At 46.1% G+C, this 24,506-nt stretch overlaps 1 protein-coding gene across 14 annotated transcripts in view; it reads right to left on the bottom strand.

Moving 5' to 3' along the window:
- Nucleotides 1-24,506, bottom strand: part of APBB2 (amyloid beta precursor protein binding family B member 2) — a 364,010-nt gene that overhangs the window by 71,631 nt on the left and 267,873 nt on the right. For all 14 annotated transcript variants that reach the window (XM_059923127.1, XM_059923130.1, XM_059923126.1 and 11 more), the window contains one exon: nucleotides 320-466. In XM_059923127.1, the coding sequence (XP_059779110.1) occupies nucleotides 320-466 (147 nt within the window). The remainder of the gene's footprint in view (nucleotides 1-319; nucleotides 467-24,506) is intronic.

Raw genomic sequence — 24,506 nt, 5'->3', positions numbered from 1 at the left:
GTTAGGGGGTTTCTGGGCCCTTAAGTCCATCCATGGATCCTTGGGGAGGGGACTCAGGATACCAAAGTAGATCCTGTCATTTAGACACCAAGAAATGCCCTCTCCCAGGGCCCCAGTCCTCAACGGGCTCTGGCAGGGCTAATAGGTAAATCACAGGTGCATCATGTCTACACCAGCTGCCTTCACGGGAAAGTGCCCCCGATAAATACCTTCATCAGCCCTCAGTACCAAATCTCTCGGCTCTCAGAGCTCTGGGGTTTCGTGAGGAGCAGTGGAATGCAAGCAAATCTGCCATTAATTATTTTCACCTGTTACTTACCTCTCCCCAGATGCCGACTGTATCACGGATGTCATTTTTGCAGTAAGAAAGCTGCCTGATGCAGTTGTTGACGGCAACACTACTCTTGCCAGGGGCGAGGTCCTCCTCCGCCATTTCCACCCATCCCAGAGAGCGCACAGCAAAACACTAGGAGGAAAGTCAGAGGACGGGAGATTACTCACTGGCCACAGGTCAACGTATCTTAAAATCCTCTACAAGGTGTACTCAATGCGTCTTTAATTACTACAAAATGTTCAATCATCTAATTTAGCAACGAATCCTAGATTGTTGGAAAATTAAATTGTGGCTGTTTTTTGCTATTAAAAAAATGTAGTAGGACGTCCCTGGTGGTGCAGCGGTTAAGAATCCACCTGCCAATGCAGGGGACACGGGTTCGAGCCCTGGTCCGGGAAGATCCCACACGCTGTGGAGCAACTAAGCCCGTGTGCCACAACTACTGAAGCCCGTGCACCTAGAGCCCGTGCTCCGCAACAAGAGAAGCCACCGCAATGAGAAGCCTGTGCACCGCAACGAAGAGTAGCCCCTGCTCGCCGCAACTAGAGAAAGCCTGTGCACAGCAACAAAGACCCGATGCAGCCAAAAATAAATAAATAAATAAATTTAATTTAAAAAAAATGTAGTAATAACTATCTTCTTGCCTAACTTTCTGTGTGTGTGTGTGTGTGTGTGTGTGTGTGCGCTTGTGAGTGTGTGTGTTCAGGGTTTTTTTCTTAGAACAGCTTACTAGAAGTAGAATTATAGGGCTAATGGGTATAACATTTCTAAGCACCTTTATCTAGTATAAGGCAGGTTTTTGTTTTGTTTTGTTTTGTTTTTAGAGTAAGAAATGTAACCCCTGTGAAATTTGTTACTTGTTAAGCACCTGGGAGAAAGAATTAGCTACATGTTTGTCACTTGTTTCTAATAACAATGAGGCAAAATGTATTCTCTAATAACCAGAAATGAAAAAAAAAGAGGAGGAGGGAAAATGTGCTTTCATGATAATAGGTCTCAGCGTTTGTTACTAGCACCAAATCCTGAAAGCCTGCAGAATGGACAGACTTGTGAGATAACTTAGAGCACAAATTCCATTTATTCTTTTATCATTTAGAGATATTTGATTTGAGATCACACTCCTTGTCTTCCTTTTAAAAGTTCAGGTATTCAATTTTAAGAAATACAGAAAGTATCTTATCCATATTGTAACAAGCAAAAAATCCAAAAATTTATAAAGAAAGAAGTTCCTGGGACATATGAGGGCGATCTGGCTAGAGCATCTGCCTAGCTGTTAATCACCAGGTTTACCAGGTGGCTGGAACTGCGGTTTCTCACTGTGACCTGTGACCCGGGTCTCTTCCTGAGCTGCACATCAATTGAAGGGACCACCTTTGAAGGACAGGAGGGCAGATAAGGTGCCACACTTCTGTGGAGCCAACAGGATGTTTCTCAAAGAGTGTCTTCTGAAGTTCCCCAAAGTGAACTTCATAATAAAATGAAGAAATGCAGCAAACCGTCCCAAAGTGACCACATTCACTCTAGTTCAACCGTCTCTGTTTCAGACCCCACACCCAGACTTGGTGCCTCCTTCCTGAATCGCTAATCACACTTTCTCAGGGGAAAAAAAAAACACGAAAAGACCAAAGACAACCCAGTTACGCTAACAGAAGGTGGATCCTCACATCCTAAAGGGGAAGGACTGAGGTACCTGGGCCACCAGCTGGAGCGGAACAGCTCCTGCTCACTGACGGTGCACAGGATGCCTTCTACAAATACACCAAAAAGAGAAGGTCATCCCTACAACAACGGCAAAAGCTACTGAGGACCCAGTGTCCTGGGGAAAGGTTCTGGGAGATGTCCTCACATTTCATGTGCTCATGTGTTTCTGCTGGAGAGAAACTGCCCAAGGGGAAGAGGATGCCACAGGTGCAAGGGCAGCCCCTTACCCAGAACTTCACGGGGCTATGCCCAGGAACTACCCTCCCTTGTTGGTTCCCAACATAGTCCCTCGTGAGTAAACTCACAATGCCACAACCCAGCCCTCCCCCGCCATTTTCATCTTGTTACGTACCACCTTGTAATGGAAAAACTGAGCTTTTCCACCTTTACCAAATGTGTGGAGGTTTTCCTCCACACCAACAAGCGATTCTCAGACACCAGTAGGGTGTCTGAGAATTCTACTCAATTCTGACACCATCTACCTGGATAGAGCGTCAGATCCTGCAGGTTAAGGGCTCAGTTCTACAAGACTGTCCCCCCAACAACTGCCCGCCCCACCTCCTGCCTCCGCCAACTTCAGATGCCAATCCCAAGTCCAGGGTGTCACCGGTACTTCTGGCCGACCAGCTATAGATCGAGGTTTGGACGACCCCCTTCTTGAGTTCAGTTAATTTGCTAGAGTGGCTCACAGAACTCAGAGAAACATTTTGTATACTAGATCACTAGTTTATTATAAAAGAATATAACTCAGGAACAGCCAGAGGAAAGAGATGCACAGGGCAAGGCATGGGGGAGGGGCCCGGAGCTCCCATGCCCTCCCCAGGTGCCACTCTCCCCAAGTTCCACGTGCTCACTGGCCTGGAAACTCTCTGAACCCTGCCCTCTGGGTTTTGTGAAGGCTTCATTATATACATGCGACTGATAAGTCACTGGCCACTGGTGGCTGAACTCAATCTCCAGGCCCTCTCCCTTCCCTGGAGGTGGGCATGGAACTGGAAGTTCCAACCCTCTAATAAAATGGTGGGCTCCACTGGCAACTAGCCCCCATCCTTAGGTGAGTTCTAGAAGTCACCTCATAGGTATTTATTCATTTAATCCTCTCCTCAACCCTGTGAGGTCAATACTAAGTTACTGTACCCATTTTATAGAAAGGTAAGTGAGTGAAGCACAAGGCTGATAAGTGGTGGACCCAGGATTCAAGTTAGGCAGTGTGACTTCTAGGCCCTCACTCTTAACCACTCTGCCATATGCCTGAGAGCTTGTTGGAGGGACAGTATCCGATGGGGCTGGGTCCACAAAGAGGCACAAGAACACAGTCAGTGATGTCAATACCGTTTGAGTGTACCTGGCCCAAGAGCAGGGACAGCCTAAATTACAATCTTAGCTCTGACTTACAGGTACTGTGATCTTGGCCATGTAACTTACAAAGTCCCAATTTTTTTCTTATTTGCAAAAATGGGAATAACAATGATAGTTAACTCAGAGGGTTCTCACAAAGAGAAAACAACATAATGCAGGCAGAAAACCTAGCACATAGAAAACACTCCATGAGCATTGCTGAGTGAAAGAGCAAATGAATATAGTGTCACATACATCTTAAAAGGAGTCATCAAAGGGGGAAAATGAAAGGAGATGTGTAATTAGCGTGACCCTATGCTCCAACTGTCCGCAGGATGGTTCTGATTTATGTTTGTTTTTCTGGAAAAATTCTTAAGAGCAGCTCCTTTTACTCTTAAAAGTGTCCTAATTTGCATAATAAATTATTATAATTACTCTAGTCAAAATTCCAGTGATGAATTTGGTAAAGTTGCAGGATACAAAATTAATGCACAAAAATCTCTTGCGTTCCTATACGCTAATGATGAAAAATCTGAAAGAGAAATTAAGGAAACACTCCCATTTACCACTGCAACAAAAAGAATAAAATACCTAGGAATAAACCTACATAAGGAGGTAAAAGACCTGTATGCAGAAAACTGTAAGATACTGATGAAAGAAATTAAAGATGATACAAACAGATGGAGAGATAAACCATGTTCTTGGATTGGAAGAATCAATATTGTGAAAATGACTATACTACCCAAAGCAATCTACAGATTCAATGCAATCCCTATTAAATTACCAATGGCGGGGATTCCCTGGTGGTGCAGTGGTTGAGAATCTGCCTGCCAATGCAGGGGACACGGGTTCGAGCCCTGGTCTGGGAAGATCCCACATGCCGCGGAGCAACTAGGCCCGTGAGCCACAACTACTGAGCCTGCGCGTCTGGAGCTTGTTCTCCACAAAAAGAGAGGCCATGATAGTGAGAGGCCCGCGCACCGTGATGAAGAGTGGCCCCCGCTCGCCGCAACTAGAGAAAGCCCTCGCACAGAAACGAAGACCCAACACAGCCAAAAATAAATACATAAATAAATAAAAAATAAAAATAAAGGAATTCCTTAAAAAAAAAATTACCAATGGCATTTTTTACAGAACTAGAACAAAAAATCTTAAAATTTGTACAGAGACACAAAAGACCCCAAATAGCCAAAGCAGTCTTGAGGGAAAAAAACGGAGCTGGAGGATTCAGGCTCCCTGACTTCAGACTCTACTACAAAGCTACAGTAATCAAGACTATGGTACTGGCACAAAAACAGAAATATAGATCAATGGAACAGGATAGAAAGCCCAAAGATAAACCCACGCACCTATGGTCAACTAATCTATGACAAAGGAGGCAAGGATATACAATGGAGAAAAGACAGTCTCTTCAATAAGTGGTGCTGGGAAAACTGGACGGCTACATGTAAAAGAGTGAAACTAGAACACTCCCTAACACCATACACAAAAATAAACTCAAAATGGACTCGAGACCTAAATGTAAGACCGGACACTATAAAACTCTTAGAGGAAAACATAGGAAGAACACTCTTTGATATAAATCGCAGCAAGATCTTTTTTGATCCTCCTCCTAGAGTAATGGAAATAAAAACAAAAACAAATGGAACCTAAAGAAACTTAAAAACTTTTGCAAAGCAAAGGAAACTACAAACAAGACGAAAAGACAACCCTTAGAATGGGAGAAAAAATTTGCAAATGAATCAACAGACAAAGGATTAACCTCCAAAATATATAAACAGCTCAAGCAGCTCAATATCAAAAAAACAAACAACCCAATCCAAAAATGGGCAGAAGACCTAAATAGACATTTCTCCAAAGAAGACGTACAGATGGCCAAGAAGCAAATGAAAAGCTGCTCAACATCACCAATTATTAGAGAAATGCAAATCAAAACTACAATGAGGTAGCACCTCACACTGGTTAGAATGGGCATCATCAGAAAATCTACAAACAACAAATGCTAGAGAGGGTGTGGAGAAAAGGGAACCCTCTTGCACTGTTGGTGGGAATGTAAACTGATACAGCCACTATGGAGAACAGTATGGAGGTTCCTTAAAAAACTAAAAATAGAATTACCATATGACCCAGCAATCCCACTACTGGGCATATATCCAGAGAAAACCATAATTCAAAAAGACACATGCACCCCAATGTTCATTGCAGCACTATTTACAATAGCCAGGTCATGGAAGCAACCTAAATGCCCATCGACAGATGAATGGATAAAGAAGATGTGGTACATATATACAATGGAATATTACTCAGCCATAAAAAGGAATGAAATTGGGTCATTTGTAGAGACGTGGATGGATCTAGAGACTGTCATACAGAGTGAAATAAGTCAGAAAGAGAAAAACAAATATCATATATTAACGCATATATGTGGAACCTAGAAAAATGGTACACATGAACCGGTCTGCAGGACAGAAATTGAGACACAGATGTAGAGAACAAACATATGGACACCCAGTGGGGAAAGCGGTGTGTGTGTGTGTGTGTGTGTGTGTGTGTGTGTGTGTGTGTGTGTGATGAATTGGGAGATTGGGATTGACAAGTATACACTGATGTGTATAAAATGGATAACTAATAAGAACCTGCTCTATAAAAAAAAAAAAATAAAATAAAATTAAAAAAAAAATTCCAGTGAATTCAACCTCTGCCATAGAAACCGAGGCTTGGATGGGATACTGAGATATGCCCAGGTGGAAATGGGGTTCAAGATCAACAGCAGCTGCTGTCAGTACAGCATCCTGGTGACCCTGGTGGGGGTGAACCCTAATACACCAGCATTACTGTGGGATGGTCCTATGCCCTAAAACTAGAAGCCAGGAGCACATTTCCCCACTTTCTCTAAAAGCCTACTAGAGAGTCCTACAGCTTGTGAAGACTCAAAGAATTTATTAATAAGGAAGGTGAAAAAGAATACCGGCTGCATAAAAAGAAACAAAACTGAGTTATTTGTAGTGAGGTGGATGGACCTAGAGTCTGTCCTACAGAGTAAAGTAAGTCAGAAAGAGAAAAACAAATACCGTATGCTAATGCATATATATGGAATCTAAAAAAAAAAAAAAGGTTATGAAGAACCTAGGGGCAGGACATGAATAAAGATGCAGACATAGAGAATGGACTTGAGGACACGGGGAGGGGGAAGGGTAAACTGGGACAAAGTGAGAGAGTGGCATGGACATATATACACTACCAAATGTGAAATAGATAGCTAGTGGGAAGCAGCCGCGTAGCACAGGGAGATCAGCTCGGTGCTTTGTGACCACCTAGAGGGGTGGGAGAGGGAGGGTGGGAGGGAGACGCTAGAGGGAGGGGTTATGGGGATATATGTATATGTGTAGCTGATTCACTTTTTTATACAGCATTGTATAAATTGTATATTTTTAACACACCATTGTAAAGCAATTATACTCCAATAAAAATGTTTTTAAAAAATTAGAAAATAAAAAATAGAATGTGAAAAAAAAAAGAATAATGGCTGCTTTTTTGTCCTTGAGTTCAAGAATACATGGATTTCAAAAAACAAGAGCCCTCACAATATGATTAATTTTCCGTATGTAATTTAGTATCTGATCTGAGAAGCTTCACCACTGGTCCCTACGGACAAAGTAAGGGGAAACGGGTTTATGGAGGGGAAACTCCACTAAGCAACGAGCTCCGTTTCCTTTCAAAGAACCAAGCGGCAAAGAGCAACCTGCGCTATTTGGTGCTGCCCTCGTGTGGCTAGGAAGGTTTATAACCACCACCTCTTTTCCTTAAACTCGGGAAATTAGAATCAGCTCTGTGAATAAACACTCATTTCAGAGAACAGGAGGAGCTCAAAATATTCAATCAAAATATGTAATCAAATGTTTAATCAATCTGACTTTTCAAATACTTTTTTCTTTTTTTTTTAAGTTACCTGTTGGTCATTTTATTTATTTTTTTAACATCTTTATTGGAGTATAATTGCTTTACAATGTTGTGTTAGTTTCTGCTGTATAACAAAGTGAATCAGCTATATGTATACATATATCCCCATATCTCCTCCCTCTTGCATCTCCCTCCCATCCTCCCTATCCCACTTTTTCCAAATTTTGCAAAAAATATCAACATTTGTACTTATATTAATGCTCATTCTTCAATAGCTCTTTACCAAAAGGGCAAAAATGAGTAATGGATGGTTCAGGGTATGGACTGTGTCATCAGATGGATCTAGATTCAAGTCATGACTTTGCTACCTACCAGCTGGTGACTTTGGGGAAGTCACTTAGGTCTCTAAGGCTTCGTTTTTTCATCTGTAAAATGGGAATAATAATAGTACCTATACTTTATAGTATTGTTGTTGGACTAAGTGAGATAATGCAGGTAAAATATTCAGCATAGTGCCTGGCATATAATAAGAACTCAACAAACATTTATTATGCGATTGATAAATTTTAACTTTTTCTCTATGTGTGGATTTTAAAGATTCCTCTAGTTTAACAGATCTCAGCCAAAGCTAAAACACCCAGAGGGCTTTGTTAAAACACAGAAAACTGGACACCATCCCCATCGTTTCTGATTCAGCGGTCCCCAAACCTGCATTTCTAACAGCCTCCCAGGTGACACTGAAGTTGCAGGTCTGAGGACCACACTTTGAGAACCACTGCCGTCCACAGACGGCCCCTTCCTTACTCAAAGTCATGCTGTTCCTACGACTGGTCCTGAAAGGCGAATCTGGCAAGTTAGTTAACCTCTCTGTGCCTCAGTTTCCTCGTCTGTAAAACGTGGATACTAAAAATCCCTGTCTCACAACAACCTATCTATGCTGTGAGGATGAACAGGGCAGAGTTTGCCGCTGTGCCTGTGGCTGCTGTTAGTTTTTACGAGCATTTAGGGAACCAGGGTCATGGCTGAACTGGGAGGGACCCAGCTCTTGGCTTGGGGCTTCCTTCTCTCCCACCAGTTTTCTCTCCCCCACACTGGAACCAACTGTCATATCCTGGTTGGAAACACACATCCTGTTTCAACTTCTGTTTCTTTGAGTCCTCTATTAATAGAGACTGATGCCTGGGGAGAACCTCTTCCTAAGACATGCGTCGAGGGGTAGAACTCAGTGCCAAGCCTTGGTTTCCAGGGCCAGACGGTCCCGGGTCCGCATTCCTCTATTCCCATCAGTGGGCGCTCAGCCTCCACGAACCTAAGTTTACTCAGTTGCAAAATGACAATGACCGTAAGCTCAGAGCACTTCCGGGAGAGCCAAAAAGCAAACGAGGAAGGTCAGGGCTGGGGCACTGCAGGCCCTCAGCGAATGTTCCCTCTCTTCTCTCTCTGGCTGCAGGAGACCCTCTCATGGCCGCCTGTGTTCTCCCACAGGCCTTCCACTTCTCCTTGTCCGAGCTTCAACGAGGACAAGCAAGATGAGAGCCTGCTGGCAGAAAACTGGGGGCCTCGTTCCTGGACCACGAGGTGGGGCAGGGGATGGAGGAGGGAAGAGACGAGGGAACTGGAGCTACTGGAGCTACAGTCGGACACAAACCTTGCCTCCTCCCAGGCGAGCCGGCCTCTGTGCACGGCACCAAAGAAGATGCTGCTCAATGAGCGTAGTCTGTGAAGCAGCGCATTTGAAGCCCAGAACACCGTCAGCGCTCTACATAACTACGGGGGGATGATGACGAAAAATAAACGATACCAGAATTGACAGCGACACTAAATTATGGGTATGGAAAAACTAAGAAAATTTAAGAGAAAAGCTACAATTTGGTCTAGCACTACAAATGTAATCCTGAAGAACACTCATTTATAGAAACTGCTTACCATTTAAGCCTAATTACCCTGCAGCACAATAACAACTGTGCCTTCAAGTCAACAAACGTTTATTGAGTGCCTATTAGCTCCTGGAGACATAGATTAATGAGCGCGACGTGGAGTAGACACAGAACGGGAATCCACGACACGGCAACGAGAAGTAAGGGGATGCAGAGGCCCACATGTGCGTTGGTTGCTCATGGAGGGAGGAGTCTTTTAACTCACAGAGAGGGAGTTATGGACAGCTTCTGGAAGGAGGTGGTATTGAGCTGAGCCTTGTAGGATGGATGGGTTCATTCGTTTCACAGCGATTTACTGACACCTGCCATATGCCAGGTACTGGAGGCACATCCATGAACCAAAGAGGCCACTCTGCTCTGAGCAGTGCTGCAGAAAACTGGAAGGGCGTATTTGTTTGGCTGTGACACCAGAGGTCACACAGCTCTGTGGACATGAACCACGAAGAGTAAGGTGCAGTGGTGTGGGGGGAGGGGCTGTGAGCGCCGTGGTTTAGGGCCCAGGTTTCAGGTCACTGACTTGGGATCCAATCCCAGGCTGGCCACTATTAGTTAGCAGTGAGATCTGAGCCAAGTTACTTAATTTTGGTGAGCCTCAGTTTCCTCACCTGTTGCAGTGAGGACAGTGGTATGGACCTCCTGGGGGTACTGGCATGATTAACGGGAAGGCTTATGCTAAGAACAGGGCCTGGCCCATAGGGAATGCTCAAGGAAAGGTGGCTACTGCTTTCCCAAGGTCTCTGATCCCCGTCAAAAGTGTCAGGATTGAGGAACACCACCAACAGTCAGCCAGTCAATCCTGTTTCGTTTTTCCAAGTAATGATCCAACCTCACTACGGCTATACCTTGGGTGCCTGGGGGTGGGGAGAGGCCCAGGGCCTGGGGAGGAGCAGGGGGTGGAACCCTCAGGCCCACCTAAGAGTCCTCGGACCTCGGAGAGCCACGGATGGGGCTTCAGCAAGTTCTAAACCTCCTGCAAATATATCCAAAAGTATGTGTGTGTTTGTATATTGTGGAAAGAGGGTCCAAAGCTTTCCAAAGGCTCTGGGAATATAAAATACTTCAAAAGAATCCCAAGGAGTTTGGATACCAGAGTACTCACTTATCAAGACATGAATTAAGGTAACGTGTATTGAGGGTAGAAAAAAGCTGACTAGCTGGCATCAGAGTTCTTTTTTGAGAAGTGGATGGGGAAAATGGTTAAATGGCTCTACATAAGAGAGGATCAGGAATTTAGGGGAGACAGATTAAATGAAAGGGAAAAGGGGGGTAGGGGGGATGAGAAAGGGCTGCACAGCCTCTGGGGAAGCACAGCCTCGTAAATGGCAGGCACTGCCATTAAAGAGAAAGATGAGGGAAGTCCAACAGCCAGTTTTGAAAACCAGTGACTGTTTTTGATGCAATGTAAGCCCCCTGGATATTACCCTTGATGCTCCAGCAAAAGTCTGCTACAGAGATGGCTGACGTCAGGAATTAAGAGAAGGGTGTACTCCTCCCCTGGGGAGATGCTTGGCAGAGGAAAATTAGTGGCGGAGGCCTCAGAGTGGAGAACAGGGAGTCAACACAAGAGAAATATAAGCCCAGGGAACGGGCAGAACTGTGCGCGGGAACCCATGGACTTCGCAGGACACGAGACTGGGATTCAAGCCCATTTCACCTGGATTCTAAGAGCATATCGATCCTGCTGCTGCCTGAGCTACGCAGAGCTGCTCTGCGGAGACTCTTTACATCTGTGCTCTTGGGGTCAGGTGGAAAAAAAATAAACATATTCTCACTGTATGTGACTATGAGGAAGGATCTTTTGAATAATCATACAGCCCACGTAGAAACTGTGAGAGAATCCTTTTTTATTTCATACTGGTGGCCACAACAACATACCCATTTAGGGTACATTCATCATATTTGATAGCCTACGTCCTGGGATGCCTCCCTAAGAATTCAGAACAGCCCTCTGCCCTTTCCCTTCCCAGTTACTGCATCAGAGACAGCACGAACCTGACTTCTGCCCACCGGCCAATCGCTGGACCATCCAGATTTTGCCAAGAAATAAGGCAGCCAGAAAACAAAGGGCTGTGACCTCAAATGACTTTTAGAGTCTGTTCTAAAAATGCATAGGCTTTTCAAGGTTCAAAATATCTTCCCTGGACATGGCTTCCGTAACAGGGAGGTCTTTAGCAAATCAGAGTTTGTGGTCATGATACATAGGAATGTAGACCATTGTCATTACGGACACAGTTTGAAATAAAATTAGGCTTCATCTGCTACTGCTTTTCTTTGAAACACAGAAATGCTTTCTAAATCCAGCATCTCAATGGGCTCGGCCAGAGAGGTGCCTGGGGACTCTGGAGTGGAGCATGACCCAGTTCTCCATCTGGCTGAAGCAAAGAATCAGCCTGATTAATTATTCAGCACGGCAATGACCTCGGCAGCCAGGGAGGACCCAGAGAGCATTTCTACACTGATCCCAATGAGTACTTCAGCTGTTCCTTCTGTTTCTCCCCAGACTGTCTGCAACATGGTGAGCATTCGGGCAGAAAACAAGACACCTGGCCCTTTGGGGCACTGGGCCCGCAAGTGCCATTTACTTAACTCTCCCTCTTTCCTATTTTTCAAAATAAGATCACCTACTGGAAAAATACATCCTATGCGAACATTCTATGCTGACAGCTTCTGCTACAAAGAGGACAGTCATCGTAATAACTAACATGCATGTGGTACTTACAGCGTGCCAGGCACGAAGGACTGATCCATAACTGAAATATCGTCTACGATGCCCACCTCCCTGCCTGCCTACTCCCCCGGCTCCTGGTGGTCAGTTCATGGAGGCGGGTTCCCAGCGGGGGTCACCGCCGTATCTAGTAAATAACAGGCTCTGTTCCTAGTAAACACTCTGGAAACCTACAAGGTCAGAGGGCAGGAATACCAACCAGAGTCCCTATGTTCAGGAAATGCTCAGAGCGTGCGCCATGACAGGGACTCAAAGCTAAATTATCTAATGGAAGAAGGGGAAGATGCACCGCAGTTCAGAAGCAGTGCCCGTAGTCATCTCTCATGCACAACGTGGAGCCGTGCAGGTTTCTGAGATTTAAGGCTTCGGTGACTTTAAATCCTTAGATGAAAATGGAAGGATTCTTTCAAAGCCCTGTGCCTTGATTTCTCCCTCTCGGTGCCATTCCCCAAGTCAGCTCCTGCCTGCGATGACTATTCCGCCACTGCTCCTTCTGCTTTATAAAAACGCTTGCTGACTCACCACTGTACCACATCGAGAAGAGCAATCATTCTGAGATTTACCGGAACCGAGGTTTGAACCACTGATGTGCTGAAGGGCATGCACAAGGGCAGTCACACTGGGAGGACCGAGATCTGATTCTGCATGACTTTAAATATTTAACAGTCTCTGGGGTGTCTTTGCTTCCTCACGCCTCCTAACCGCATGATCTCTTTGGTAGATGAGCTAGTCCAACTGGGCAGAGCTGTAGCCTGGGCTCCTCCTCTCCCCTCAGGTTGGGGGGCGCTGGATTCACGCTGGGGAGTGGGACGGTGCCAATGCACTGGATTTTGACTTTTAACTTAAAACACACGTTTGAGCAGCACTGACATCATGACGCCAACAGGTCTTGCTTTTAATTTAAGGCATAAGACATGCACAGCAGCGAAATCATGACATCCATATGGCTTAAGCATATTTCTAAGTGTTTATTATTATCTTAAAAACAATATTCTCACTGCAGCACTATTTACAATAGCCAGGACACGGAAGCAACCTAAGTGTCCATCGACAGATGAATGGATAAAGAAGATGTGGCACATTTATACAATGGAATATTACTCGGCCATAAAGAGAAACGAAACTGAGTTATTTGTAGTGAGGTGGATGGACCTGGAGACTGTCATACAGAGTGAAGTAAGTCAGAAAGAGAAAAACAAATACCATATGCTAACGCATATATATGGAATCTAAAAAAAAAAAAAAAGGTTCTCATGAACCTAGGGGCAGGATAGGAATAAAGACGCAGACATAGAGAATGGACTTGAGGACACTGGGGTGGGGGAGGGTAAGCTGGGACAAAGTGAGAGAGTGGCATGGACATATATACACTATCACATGTAAAATAGATAGCTAGTGGGAAGCAGCCGCATAGCACAGGGAGATCAGCTCGGTGCTTTGTGACCACCTAGACGGGTGGGATAGGGAGGGTGGGAGGGAGACGCAAGAGAGAGCAGATACGGGGATATATGTATATGTATAGCTGATTCACTTTGTTATACAGCAGAAACTAACGCACCATTGTAAAGCAATTATACTCCAATAAAGATGTTAAAAAAAAAATTCTCAGTAGTGCTTAGGTGAGGGGATTTCAGAACGAGAAGGAGGAGGGAGGGAGTTTGCATTTATTGTGTTCCTATGATAGAGGCTCTTTATTAATTACCTAATTCAATTTAGTTTAATTCTCACAATGAAGTGAATCAGGTATTCTACCCATTTTTGAGAAGAGGAAACTGACTCCTAAAGGAACCCTGGCAAGTTTAAGGCTTCATAAAACTTTTTGGGAAATCTGACTTTGCGGCACTGCGGTCGTCACACTTGATGCTAACGCTTGTGAATGTGGTGGTGAGAAGGGGGTTGAGGTGGGTGAGAACGAGGTGGCGGACAACAGTGTCACATGCAGCATTTATTACAAGTGTCTGTGCACACATTACACAACGAGTGGGAAAAATCCACTTCTCCTTTACTACTCACCCAGAACGCTTCACTTCTGACCCTTCTAGTCACCAAATGTGAGGGGGGGTTTTCCCCACTGCAAGCAAGTCTCTGCAACACCAGCTGGGTGTGATACAATTTAACTCAATCCTGACACCATCTACCTGGATAGTCAGATCCCATAGGTTAAGGGCTCAGACCAACAAGGCCGCTTGCCCCACACACCCCCTCAGACACCAACTGCAAGTCCAGGTTGTCACCTGTGCTTCTGACTGACCAATCGGCTACAAAGTGGAGGCTCCCATGACCCCCTCCTCGGGTTTGATTCATTTGCTGGAGTGGTTCACAGAACTCAGGGGAAGTTTACTTACTAGCCCACCAGTTTATTATAAAAGGGTATAACTCAGGAACATCCAGATGGAAGAGGACAAGGTGTGTGAGAAGGGCGTGCAGCCTCCAAGCTTTCTCCGATCATGCCACTCTCCCAGCACCTTCACGTGTTCCCCAACTCAGAAGCTCTCTGAGGCCTGTACTTTAGGGGGTTTTCACAGAGGCTTCACATGATGAAGGCATGATCGATCATTAACTCCATTTCCATCCCCTCTCTGGAGAATGGGGGTGGGACTGAAAATTCAAAGCTTCTAATCATGGCTTGGTCTTTCTGGTGACCAGCCCCAACCCAGGAGCCTACCTAGAGTCACCTCATTAGAACAAAAGACACTGCTATCAACCAGGAAATTCCAAAGGATTTAGGAGCTCTGGGTCAGGAACCAGGGGCAGATACATATGTGTGTGTGTGTGTGTGTGTGTGTGTGTGTGTGTGTGTGTGTGTGTGTGTGTATGCCACTTTCTTTTACATATTTAATCAACTCATGGCAACATATGAGATAGATGTTATTACTATTCCTATTTTACAGATGAGGAAACTGAGGCACAGAGTGGTGGTTATGGACTGAATTGTGTCCTCTCAGAATTCATATACTGAAGTTCTAACCCCTAATGTGGCTATATCTGGACATAGGGCCTTTAAAAAGGTAATTAAGATTAAATGAGGTCATAAGATGGGCTTAATCCAGTAGGACTAGTGTCCTTATAAAAAGAGGAAGAGACACCAGGAATGTGAGCACACAGGGTAAAGACTACATGGGGACACAGTGAGAAGGTGACCGTCTGCAAGCCACGGAGAGAGGCTTTGGGAGAAACCAAACCTGCCAGCACCTTGACGTTGGACTTCTAGCCTCCAGAACTGTGAGGATATCAATTTCTGTTGTTGTAAGCCACCCAATCTGTGTGGTATTTTGTTATGGGAGCCCGAGTAGATTAATACAGTGGTGTATACAAACCTAAAGTAACCAGCTAGCATATGGTGGAGCTGGCATTCAAACCCAAGTTCATGTACTGACAAATCCCTGTCAACACGCCATGCTGCCTCCTAGGAGCCGTAACACGGCTGGTTTTCCTAAAGGGGGGATGGGGGGCAGGCATACCTCACTCTACACCCAGGGACCTCAGAGAGGACCTATAACCCCTCCCTCAACCTGACACACCGTGCACATGTGCACATGCCCTCCCCCAGAATCTTAAGTTCTCAACAGCTAGAGCAGGCTGAGACCAGAGGTCAGGAGTCCTGGTCCCACTCTAAAGAGGCCCCGGAGAATTCAAGGGCGGGAAGAGGCTGAGGAGAAGGAAATTCCCCGCTGAGCAGGGAATGAGTACTTCAACCCTCGTACCCCTCCCAGGTCTAGCTTTATTGCTCCAGGCTGGCCCTGAGACTTCTCAGAGGTCTAAGAGAGCCCCTACCACAAGGCACTAACTAGCCCTGAAGTGGCGGTCTGGGTGCTCTTGTGCACACTTCCACCCGGGGGCACCATCACCCTTCTCCCTCCCAACCCCTTACTCCTGGCAACAGATCCCTGGAGGTAAGGAGTCTCCATGGGGGCAAAGGCAATCAAACGTAATCAACTGCCTGACGCCTGTGCTCTCATCCCTCTAGGCCACTGCACAGCTGCTCACACTGTGCTCTGGGAAGGCCTAGGGTGGTTAGACTCTGGGACAACCTGTGGGAGGGGCTAAGGCGCAGCCAGGGTGGCGCTGAGGCCTCTGGGGCGCCTCAGCCAAGGTCCTGCTCTTTCTCTCCCATGGAAGGCTTTCTTCAGTGAAAGAAAGGCCAGCGTCCCGTGGCAACGTCCACAGTGACGGTCGCTAATCGGTCACCGAGCAGGGTGAACTGTCAGCACATTATAAGGAATTTATAGACGTTTAAAAACAAACACCAGAACGTCAATTTATTAATTTACAGAGGGAAAGGGAAGTCTCACTGGATGCTCAGGCTGGCCAACAAGAGGATTCATCCTCTGGAGGAAATCCACTCCGGTTTTCACCACCAGCCCGCCGCAGGCTGATGAGCGGAGAGGCGAGCAGAGGGGGCCTGCTTGAGGGCCAGGATGCTCGGAGGATCATCGCTAGTGCAAGACACAGGCCTCCGGCTTGCGATTTAATACACACACAGTTGACTGTATTAGTCATTTCCTGCCCAGGAACCAGGCCGGCATTATGAGGCCTATTTTTATCAATGGAAAAGTTGAGTGGAGGTGGGTTCAACCAAGAGACTTAGCCCAGTATTTCCATAACGTCACAGAACAAATGAGACCGATGTGCATATTTAAACATAAACCTGCAGATAGATCGCATCCGACATCTTCACATACGATGGTCATCGTCTTTCTAGCCGTGCCATTTAGCCAGTGCTTACTCTGTGCTGAGCATTTTGTATACACAATTAAGAGTTTGGACTTGGCGGGGAAAGCAAGGCGGCACTGACATTTATAGATCACCTTCTCAACGCTTCATGCCTTACAGCACGTAGCACAACATGTTCTCACAACCCTACAAAGCAGGAGCTCCTTATTATACATGTGAGAAACTGAGTCTGGAGAGCTGAGCTGAACCGCCCAAGGTCACACAATAAAGAAGCAGCAGGTGGAATTTGATCCGAGGTTTAGTACTCAAGGTGGATTACTGTCTTGATTTTATAGAAGAGGAAACCAGCTCAGTGAAGTTCAGCAAAGTGACACAGTTGTGGACCGGCTTGATCCAAGGCCTCATCTTGCTCTCACCATTCTTTGCTCTACATTAGCTGTTCTATAAACAGGAGCACTCAATCCAAAGGAGGCTCCTTGAGAACAGGCCTGTTCTGTGGACCTCTGAACGCCTGCCACCCAAAAGAGGGTCTGGCACACGCTACATGCTCCATAAATATTTGTCGGACTTGCCTGGTGGCGCAGTGGTTAAGAATCCGCCTGCCAATGCAGGGGACACGGGTTCGAGCCCTGGTCCGGGAAGATGCCACGTGCCACGGAGCAACTAAGCCCGTGCGCCACAACTACTGAGCCTGCGTTCTAGAGCCTGCGAGCCACAACTACTGAGCCCACGTGCCACAACTACTGAAGCCTGCGCACCTAGAGCCCGTGCTCCACAACAAGAGAAGCCACCGCAATGAGAAGCCCGCGCACCGCAACGAAGAGCAGCCCCCAGTCGCCCGCCGCAACTAGAGAAAAGCCTGCGTGCAGCAACAAAGACCCAACGCAACCAAAAATAAATAAATAAATGAAACAATTAATTAAAAAAAATATATTTGTCAAATGAAGACACTTGAGCTGGAGGCAGACTGAGGTACGGTGGCAAGAGTGGACCACATCTGACTGGGAGTCCTCAACCTGGCTGGGCCCTAGGCTAGTTAATTGACCTAAGTTTCTGCATCCTTGGAGGGATAATGCCACAGACGCTGGTGAGAACTCAAGGGGGTGTACCAAGCACTGGTAGAGAGCCTGGCATAGCCACTTTTACCATAGCAAATGCATACAGCCCGGATTCTGAAGCCAGAGCACCCAGGTTTGAATCCCAGATGCCCACTTAATTCCTGAGTGATGCAGCTTTCTAATCTGTAAGATGGAGACAATGATAGTACTTATGTCCTAAGGAACACTGGGAGAAATAAATAGTACGGTGCATCTAATGTGCTTAGAACGGTACACGGTAAGTGTTCAGTGTGTTAGCTATTATTACGATTAGCTCTAAATTATCAACAAATCTCATCTAGGGTATGCCTAGTGATATAAAAGTCATATAAAAATGTCCACGTAGCCAGTAATGCGAGCTAGAGTCAGGTATCACATGCCTCCAAGTGCCTCCACTGTGAAACCGGAGGGCCAGTCCTTCTGGAGGCTAATCCCTGCCTGGGGCCCAATCCATCCTTATCGGCTTATCAGGAGCCCCATCTTCACTAGCTGGTGGGGCCTTGACACGGCCCTGCAGACCGGAGCCCACATTTAAGGGTCCTGGGACACAAGCACTGAGGAACAACCTGAGCCCTTGCTGTGTTTGCAGCCCTTCTCTCTGCACTTCCAGTTCGTTCCTGATCCACACTCTGGGCACCTGGCTGGACCAAGAGTCCTGTCCTAGAGCTGAGTCCCCTGGCAGTGCTTTGTGCTAATGCCCTCTTTAGGTGCCAGTGGGATCTAGACACCTCACTGTCATGCTGTCCCTCCGTCCCAACCCTGACTCTGAGCTAAAGACCACTGAGATGCTACAAGGACCGGCTCATTAGATGGGTCCCTCTGGACATGGAGCAAGCCTGCCAAGCCTCTGGAGAGTACAATCTGGACCATTCCTACACTCATCCAAGCAACACTGACAAGTGTAGAACTCAATACTTTGTTCAACTGTTCAAAAATTCAAAAGCTTCCACAGAAGATTTCTTACATGATAGGAAACGGTGGCTCTCTTACGAAGGGAGGGAGGGTAGGGGCAGGAGGGGCACTTCTTAAACCTGATGCCTGACATGTCACAGTTTTAGTAAGAGCCCATGCCCGTCCAGGCCCAGCAGCGAGGCTGGCTGGAGCCGCTTCTGTTCCTGCAGAGAAGCAGCAGACGTCTTCACTCCTGGGAAACCAGTGTTCCGCCCTGGAAGTGTGAGTGGTGTTTTAGTTTTCCCGTACAGGAGTCTTGGAAAAGATCGAGAGGCAAGTTGTATGGTCCACATGGCTGACTTACACTACAGATTTATATTATTTCTGTTGAGAAATGTTATTTGCAGAGAAAGCACAGAGTAAAACCATAATGAATACTCAAGTTCTACACATAAAGTTGGCCATTTTATCTCGCTGGGGCAAGCAAGATGGCCACGTGAGCTCTAGAGGGGATGCTGATCCAAAGGAAGGAGCAGAGAGAGCCTGAGGTCCGGAGACAGACTGTACCCTCTGCGTTGGGGGCTGGGGACCTGGAGACCTGGGCATAGTCGGGGCCGGGACACCGGGGAGACTGGGAGGTTACAGATCCAATCTCAGCTAGTAACAAGTCTACTTGCAACACGGAACATGCAAAACTCAAATAAACAGAGTACCATTCTTAATAACACTTAGCCAAACGCTGCTGTTTCTGAGGCGATTCAGAACTAATTTGATCCTCTTCTAAAATGCACCCAATAGATGACCCACTAAGAATGATGCCACGTGGGTCTTGAATAAATCCTTCCTCTAAATAGCTCAACTGCAAATACAGTTGATGCTCATTATTTGCGGATTCCGTATTTGCACATTCACCTACTCTCCGAAATTTATCTGCAACCTCCACATCAATATTTGTGGCACGTTTGTGGTCACTCATGGACATGCAAACACTGGCAAAAAATCTGGGTTGCATGATGTGCATGTTCCCAGCTGAGGTTGAACAAGTCTTCTTGTTTCGGCTCTCATACTGCAAACGAGTGCCCTTTCCGTGGTCTACTTAGCACCTTTTTGTGTATGTGTGTGTGCTTTTTCTTGGTGATTTCGCTGTTTAAAACGGCCTCCAAGTGTAGCACTGAAGTGCTGTCTAGTGTTCTGGCGGGAGAAGGCTGTGATGTGCTTTCTGGAGAAAATCCATGTGTTCGATAAGCTTCATTCAGGCGTGAGTCAGTGCTGCTGAACGTGGGCTCAAGGCTAATGAATCAACAATATATATTAAATAAGGTGTCTTTCAACAGAAACACACATAAAATAAGGTTATGTATTGACAGGTTGACGAAAATGTGACCAGAGGCTCGCAGGAACCTAACTCTGCACCTTCCCGAGGAATACTGTATTTCAGTGTTTGCTAATTCAGTGTTGGCAGTGCCTTTACAGAGCTTTATAGACCCACTACAATAGTGAGAATCAACCATACCTGCCCTTCTTCCTAGAGCAAGGCCGGGGGGCATGGGGTGGTGGAGGGGGACTTGATCACTCTAGCTTTCTGGATTTGGGTATAGTCGGTGTAGGTGGGACTAGGAACCACGGAGCCCTGGGTTCTCGTCGCTGGCCTCCAGACGGATCCCTCCTCCCCCAGGCTGCCCCTTATCTCCCTGGTTCCCTCCCTCACATCTTACTCATGTCACCTTCTCAGGAGGCCTTCCCGGACTACTTAAAACTGCAACCCCTTCCAGCACTGTCTAGCTCTTTTCCCTACTTTAGTTTTCTCCACATTTTCACCTAATGTATTTTCACCTAATGTATGTATATTCCACTTCTGTTTTGCTGTTTCTCTCCCCACACTGGGACACAAATTACATGAAGGCAGGGGCTTGGTCTGCAGCCTCCTCCGCCCCTAAGCACAGAATCTGATCGCTGTGAGGGTTAAATGAGTTCATACACATCAAGCAGGCTTTGAGCAGTATTTGGTGCCTGGTAAAAGCTATACTCATCATCATTATTGGGACTGATTGTAGTTTTTACTGCTGACTTTTAAGAAAGTTTTTTTTAAAACTGCACTGCTCACCAAGAAAGGAAAAATCTGCAACTTTTTACAGTGTCTGAGATAAATGCAGTAAACTCATAAAGTGGGAAGACCTGCAAAGACCTGAATTAAAAGCACAGCTGTTGACTGAGCACCCCTTAAGGGAGCACTCACCAGGTCCTCGCTCTTGAAGCTGACTCCTAGAAGTCTACACGGTACACACACGGGAAGAGCCTTTGCCCACTGCACAGAGACCCAGAGCACAAGGGATCTGGGGACCCCGGAACCCGACCACCTCATTTCACAAATGAGTAGACCCGAGTCCCGAGAGCACTGCACAGAGTTGCCGCTAACAAATGAGTGTCTGTCTTGTGCGGAGTGGAGTGGGCAGGGAAGTCTGTCCCCAAAGGGTTCCCTTAGTCACCGCCACTTACTGAGATGGTACCTGACCAACTGGAATCACTGTGCAATGCAAAGATGAAGTGAGTATGAACACTCGCTATTCCAAGACATTTACGGCAATTCAAGAAGAAAGAAGTATTTTAAGTAGTTGTTTCAAAGACTTTGTTTTAAATTAGCTATATTGAGTTTGTAGGGTAGGAATGCATGTTCACAGAGCTGAGATATTAAAAAAAGAGGACATTTCCAGCAATAGACTAAAGGCTAAAAACCTACTCCCAGAGATGACAAGGTATCTGAAGAATAGACATATCCAGGACTCCATCTGAAGACAGATTGACCAAAGAAGCTCCTTGTGGCCCCTCCTCACAAGCAGGTAACACACCTGTGTCTCAAGTACACTCAGGTTTTATCCTGTGTGTGTGTGGACACAAGGAAAGAAGGAGCCTTAAGGAACCCTGTAGCTCCAGAAAGCGGAAACTTCTAAGAATTCCCTGGTGATCACACGAAATAACCATGGAGAAGGAAGGACCCAGAGAATGCTGCAAGGCAATGGATTCCCAAAATTCCAAGGGAAGTGACTGCAGATTGGATGCTGTCACAAAGCCTCGAGATGGAAGTAAGCAGTTAGCGGAGGCGAGCCTTGCTGGAGACTTACAGACGGGGGCAGAGAGGAGTTCCTGGAAGGAAGGGGCAGAGGGCAGAGGGCAGAGGGCAGAGGGCAGAGGGCAGAGGGCAGAGGGAGGGAGAGAGAACTTTGCATTATTCAGGGTACATAGCCTCGGGGCCAGGGCACCTCGGGTCACGGCAGCTCCTGCTGTTGCCTGAGGCTCATTACTGCTGCCTGTGGGACAACTGCAGCCCTGCCCCCTGAATGGACCTGGGGTGGAGGTCCAGTGATTTGGGCCAGAGGCTGCTGGTCCAAATTCAAGGAGAAGCCTCATTCCCAAATTCATCTCCCCTTTTCTTGGATTCTTACTGTAGATACTCAGTAGCTCACCTCTTAATGCTCTACTATTCTTTGAATTAATGCCACCTCCCCCATTAGCCTCTGAGCCTTGTTTTCAGAGCTGAACTCAAAGCTTTGCTTGTCCCCTTTGCTTGACTGATGAGGCCCATCAGGGGAAGTGACTCATCCAGGGTCTCCTCACCTGTGAGCGGCCGGTACAGGTGAGCAGTGGGGTGTCCTGATTCTCAACACCGTATCCCTCTCCCAGGAGCCACTTGAGGTCAGGGAGCCCTTGTGTGTGTTTTTCTTCTCCCACAATGCCCAGGTAAGTGCCACACACACCAGCAGCACTTAATATCTGTTGATTCATTTTTTTCTTCCAAGGGGAAGATGCAGGGTATCCTGAGAAAAATCACCAAAACTAATCAAAGTGCTATGAGTCCTGTGAATTATAAAGAAAGGTAGAGGGAGTCTGGATTAATTTTCTCAGAGAAGAATGAGAAGCGTTATCGTGAAGCAGTTGAAAAAGTATGGGGAAAATGCAACCCAAAGTCATCCTTCTACCTAGGGCATCGAGCAAGGGGTAGGGGCTCTGGAAAGACAAGGAGAATCTGGAAAGCAGTAATGATGAACTTCTTAAGGAAAAGAGATACTAAAACAAGAAACCCTCTACCAAGGGGGCTGTGGACTCTTCACTCCTGGGGCAAACCTTTAAAAGTAGGATGTTAACTGTCCCCACTGATGTTCCTGTTTCAACAGAGATGACCAGACCAGAGACACGAGATTTATTCTGCACATAGGTTACGATTCTGCATGTAAAATACAACCTCCGTGAAACTTATTTCATGACAATACATGAGAACCTCAACCATCCCATTTTTCAAACTGCTTCGGAAAGAGTCTTTACATCTTGAAGGAGAAGATGGTAGTTCCACTTAAGCACATAAAAGAGGACACAAAATAAAATGTATTTTTCTGTCTTGAGAATATCTTCACTTATTAACAATGTGGAGTGCCCCAGGGCTGGCGACACTGCATTACTTTAACTCCACAGCTTGCTCTGTGGGAACAGGGACCAGCCTCACCTAGTACACACATCACAACCCTGCCAGTACACACATCACAACCCCGCCTGTACACAGTTAGCTCCGGCACGCGCTCGCCTCTGCGGCCTTGAATCTTTCATAGAGACAGGTCCGCAAAGAACGTTAGAGGAATGGGGAGGTTCCGTATGTAATGTGATGCCAAAATACACTGTGGACCACTGGTGACTTTCTCAGCTTCCTGGGTCAATTTTTCCCCTGTGTTAACTTCTAATAAGTTAAAAAAAAGATTTTTGGGAAAATGTTTTACAAATGCTACATTATTTATCAACACCCATCTCGTGGACAGTATGAGTACTTTAATGCTGTTAACGGCAGCAGGCCAGATTCTGCTGCGGTTCCCCACTTTTCCACAGTCTTTGTAATCTCTGAAGTCACTGTAAATGCTGGGGAGAAGTAGCAACTAAGGAAGGAACAATCTAGAGTTTCCTGTAAAAGGGGGGCAACTTCGATGTCAATAATATGTACATAGAACTTTGGAGTAACTTTTCTCTTTTTTAAAAGCTAGTATAAAGCTCCTGGTGGCTGAAGCCCAAAGCTTTTCAACCAGAACTCTAGAGGCTGAGACCAGCCTGGGCTTCTACCTGGCACTAGGGCACTAGGAAGGGAAGGCTTGCGTTACTGAACTCAAGTGCTTCACTGCTATTCCAGCTGAGCCACCGAGCAATTCTGAATTGATGAAGGCTTTACATAAATGCGCCCTAACATACAGAAAAGGGGGAGAGCAATATGTTCTACGTAAAGTGAGAAATCACACACACACACACACGCACGCACGCACGCACAAACTGCAACGAGTCAAAAACCTGTCTCAAGGTTTGTTTTGTCTATGAGATGAGGCACGAAACACTCAATCCCACTGACACAAAGGAAATTCTTTATTCCTATCGTCACTGCCTCCGTTCCAAAAATTAGATTAAAACTCCTCGTATAACTTATATAAGCTGGTACTATCTGCATTTTCATTAATAACCAGTGTGTTACGAGACATTTCCTATTTTAATTTTTTTCTAAGGTCTGGAAAGAAGAAAGTAATGCTGCTTCACTTAAGCTATGACACATTGTAATACTGTGATCGCCAAAATGATTCCCAAACTAAATGGATTAGAGAGAGAGGGAGGGTGGCCTTAAAGATGGCATACTTGGGACGGGGCTCAGTCCCACACAGCCTCCAGCTGACGGGACCTACACGGCAGCAAAAACAGGTAAATCACCACGACTGACGGGGCCGCTGGGAACCATTACATCCGAATTTTTAAAGAAACTTTTGGAAGACCAAAACCATACATCATGTTTAGCTAGTGCTGTACAGCAAAATATTGCTATTGTATAACATCTTACTTGGTCTTCACAGTAATACTATGAGTTTCCCAGACTATGCATTAGTACCATCCCA

Source organism: Balaenoptera ricei, chromosome 5 (genome assembly GCF_028023285.1).
Source record: "Balaenoptera ricei isolate mBalRic1 chromosome 5, mBalRic1.hap2, whole genome shotgun sequence".
Taxonomy (NCBI): domain Eukaryota; kingdom Metazoa; phylum Chordata; class Mammalia; order Artiodactyla; family Balaenopteridae; genus Balaenoptera; species Balaenoptera ricei.
Note: the sequence above shows the minus strand (reverse complement) of the source record. Positions and strands in the feature narration are given on the sequence as shown.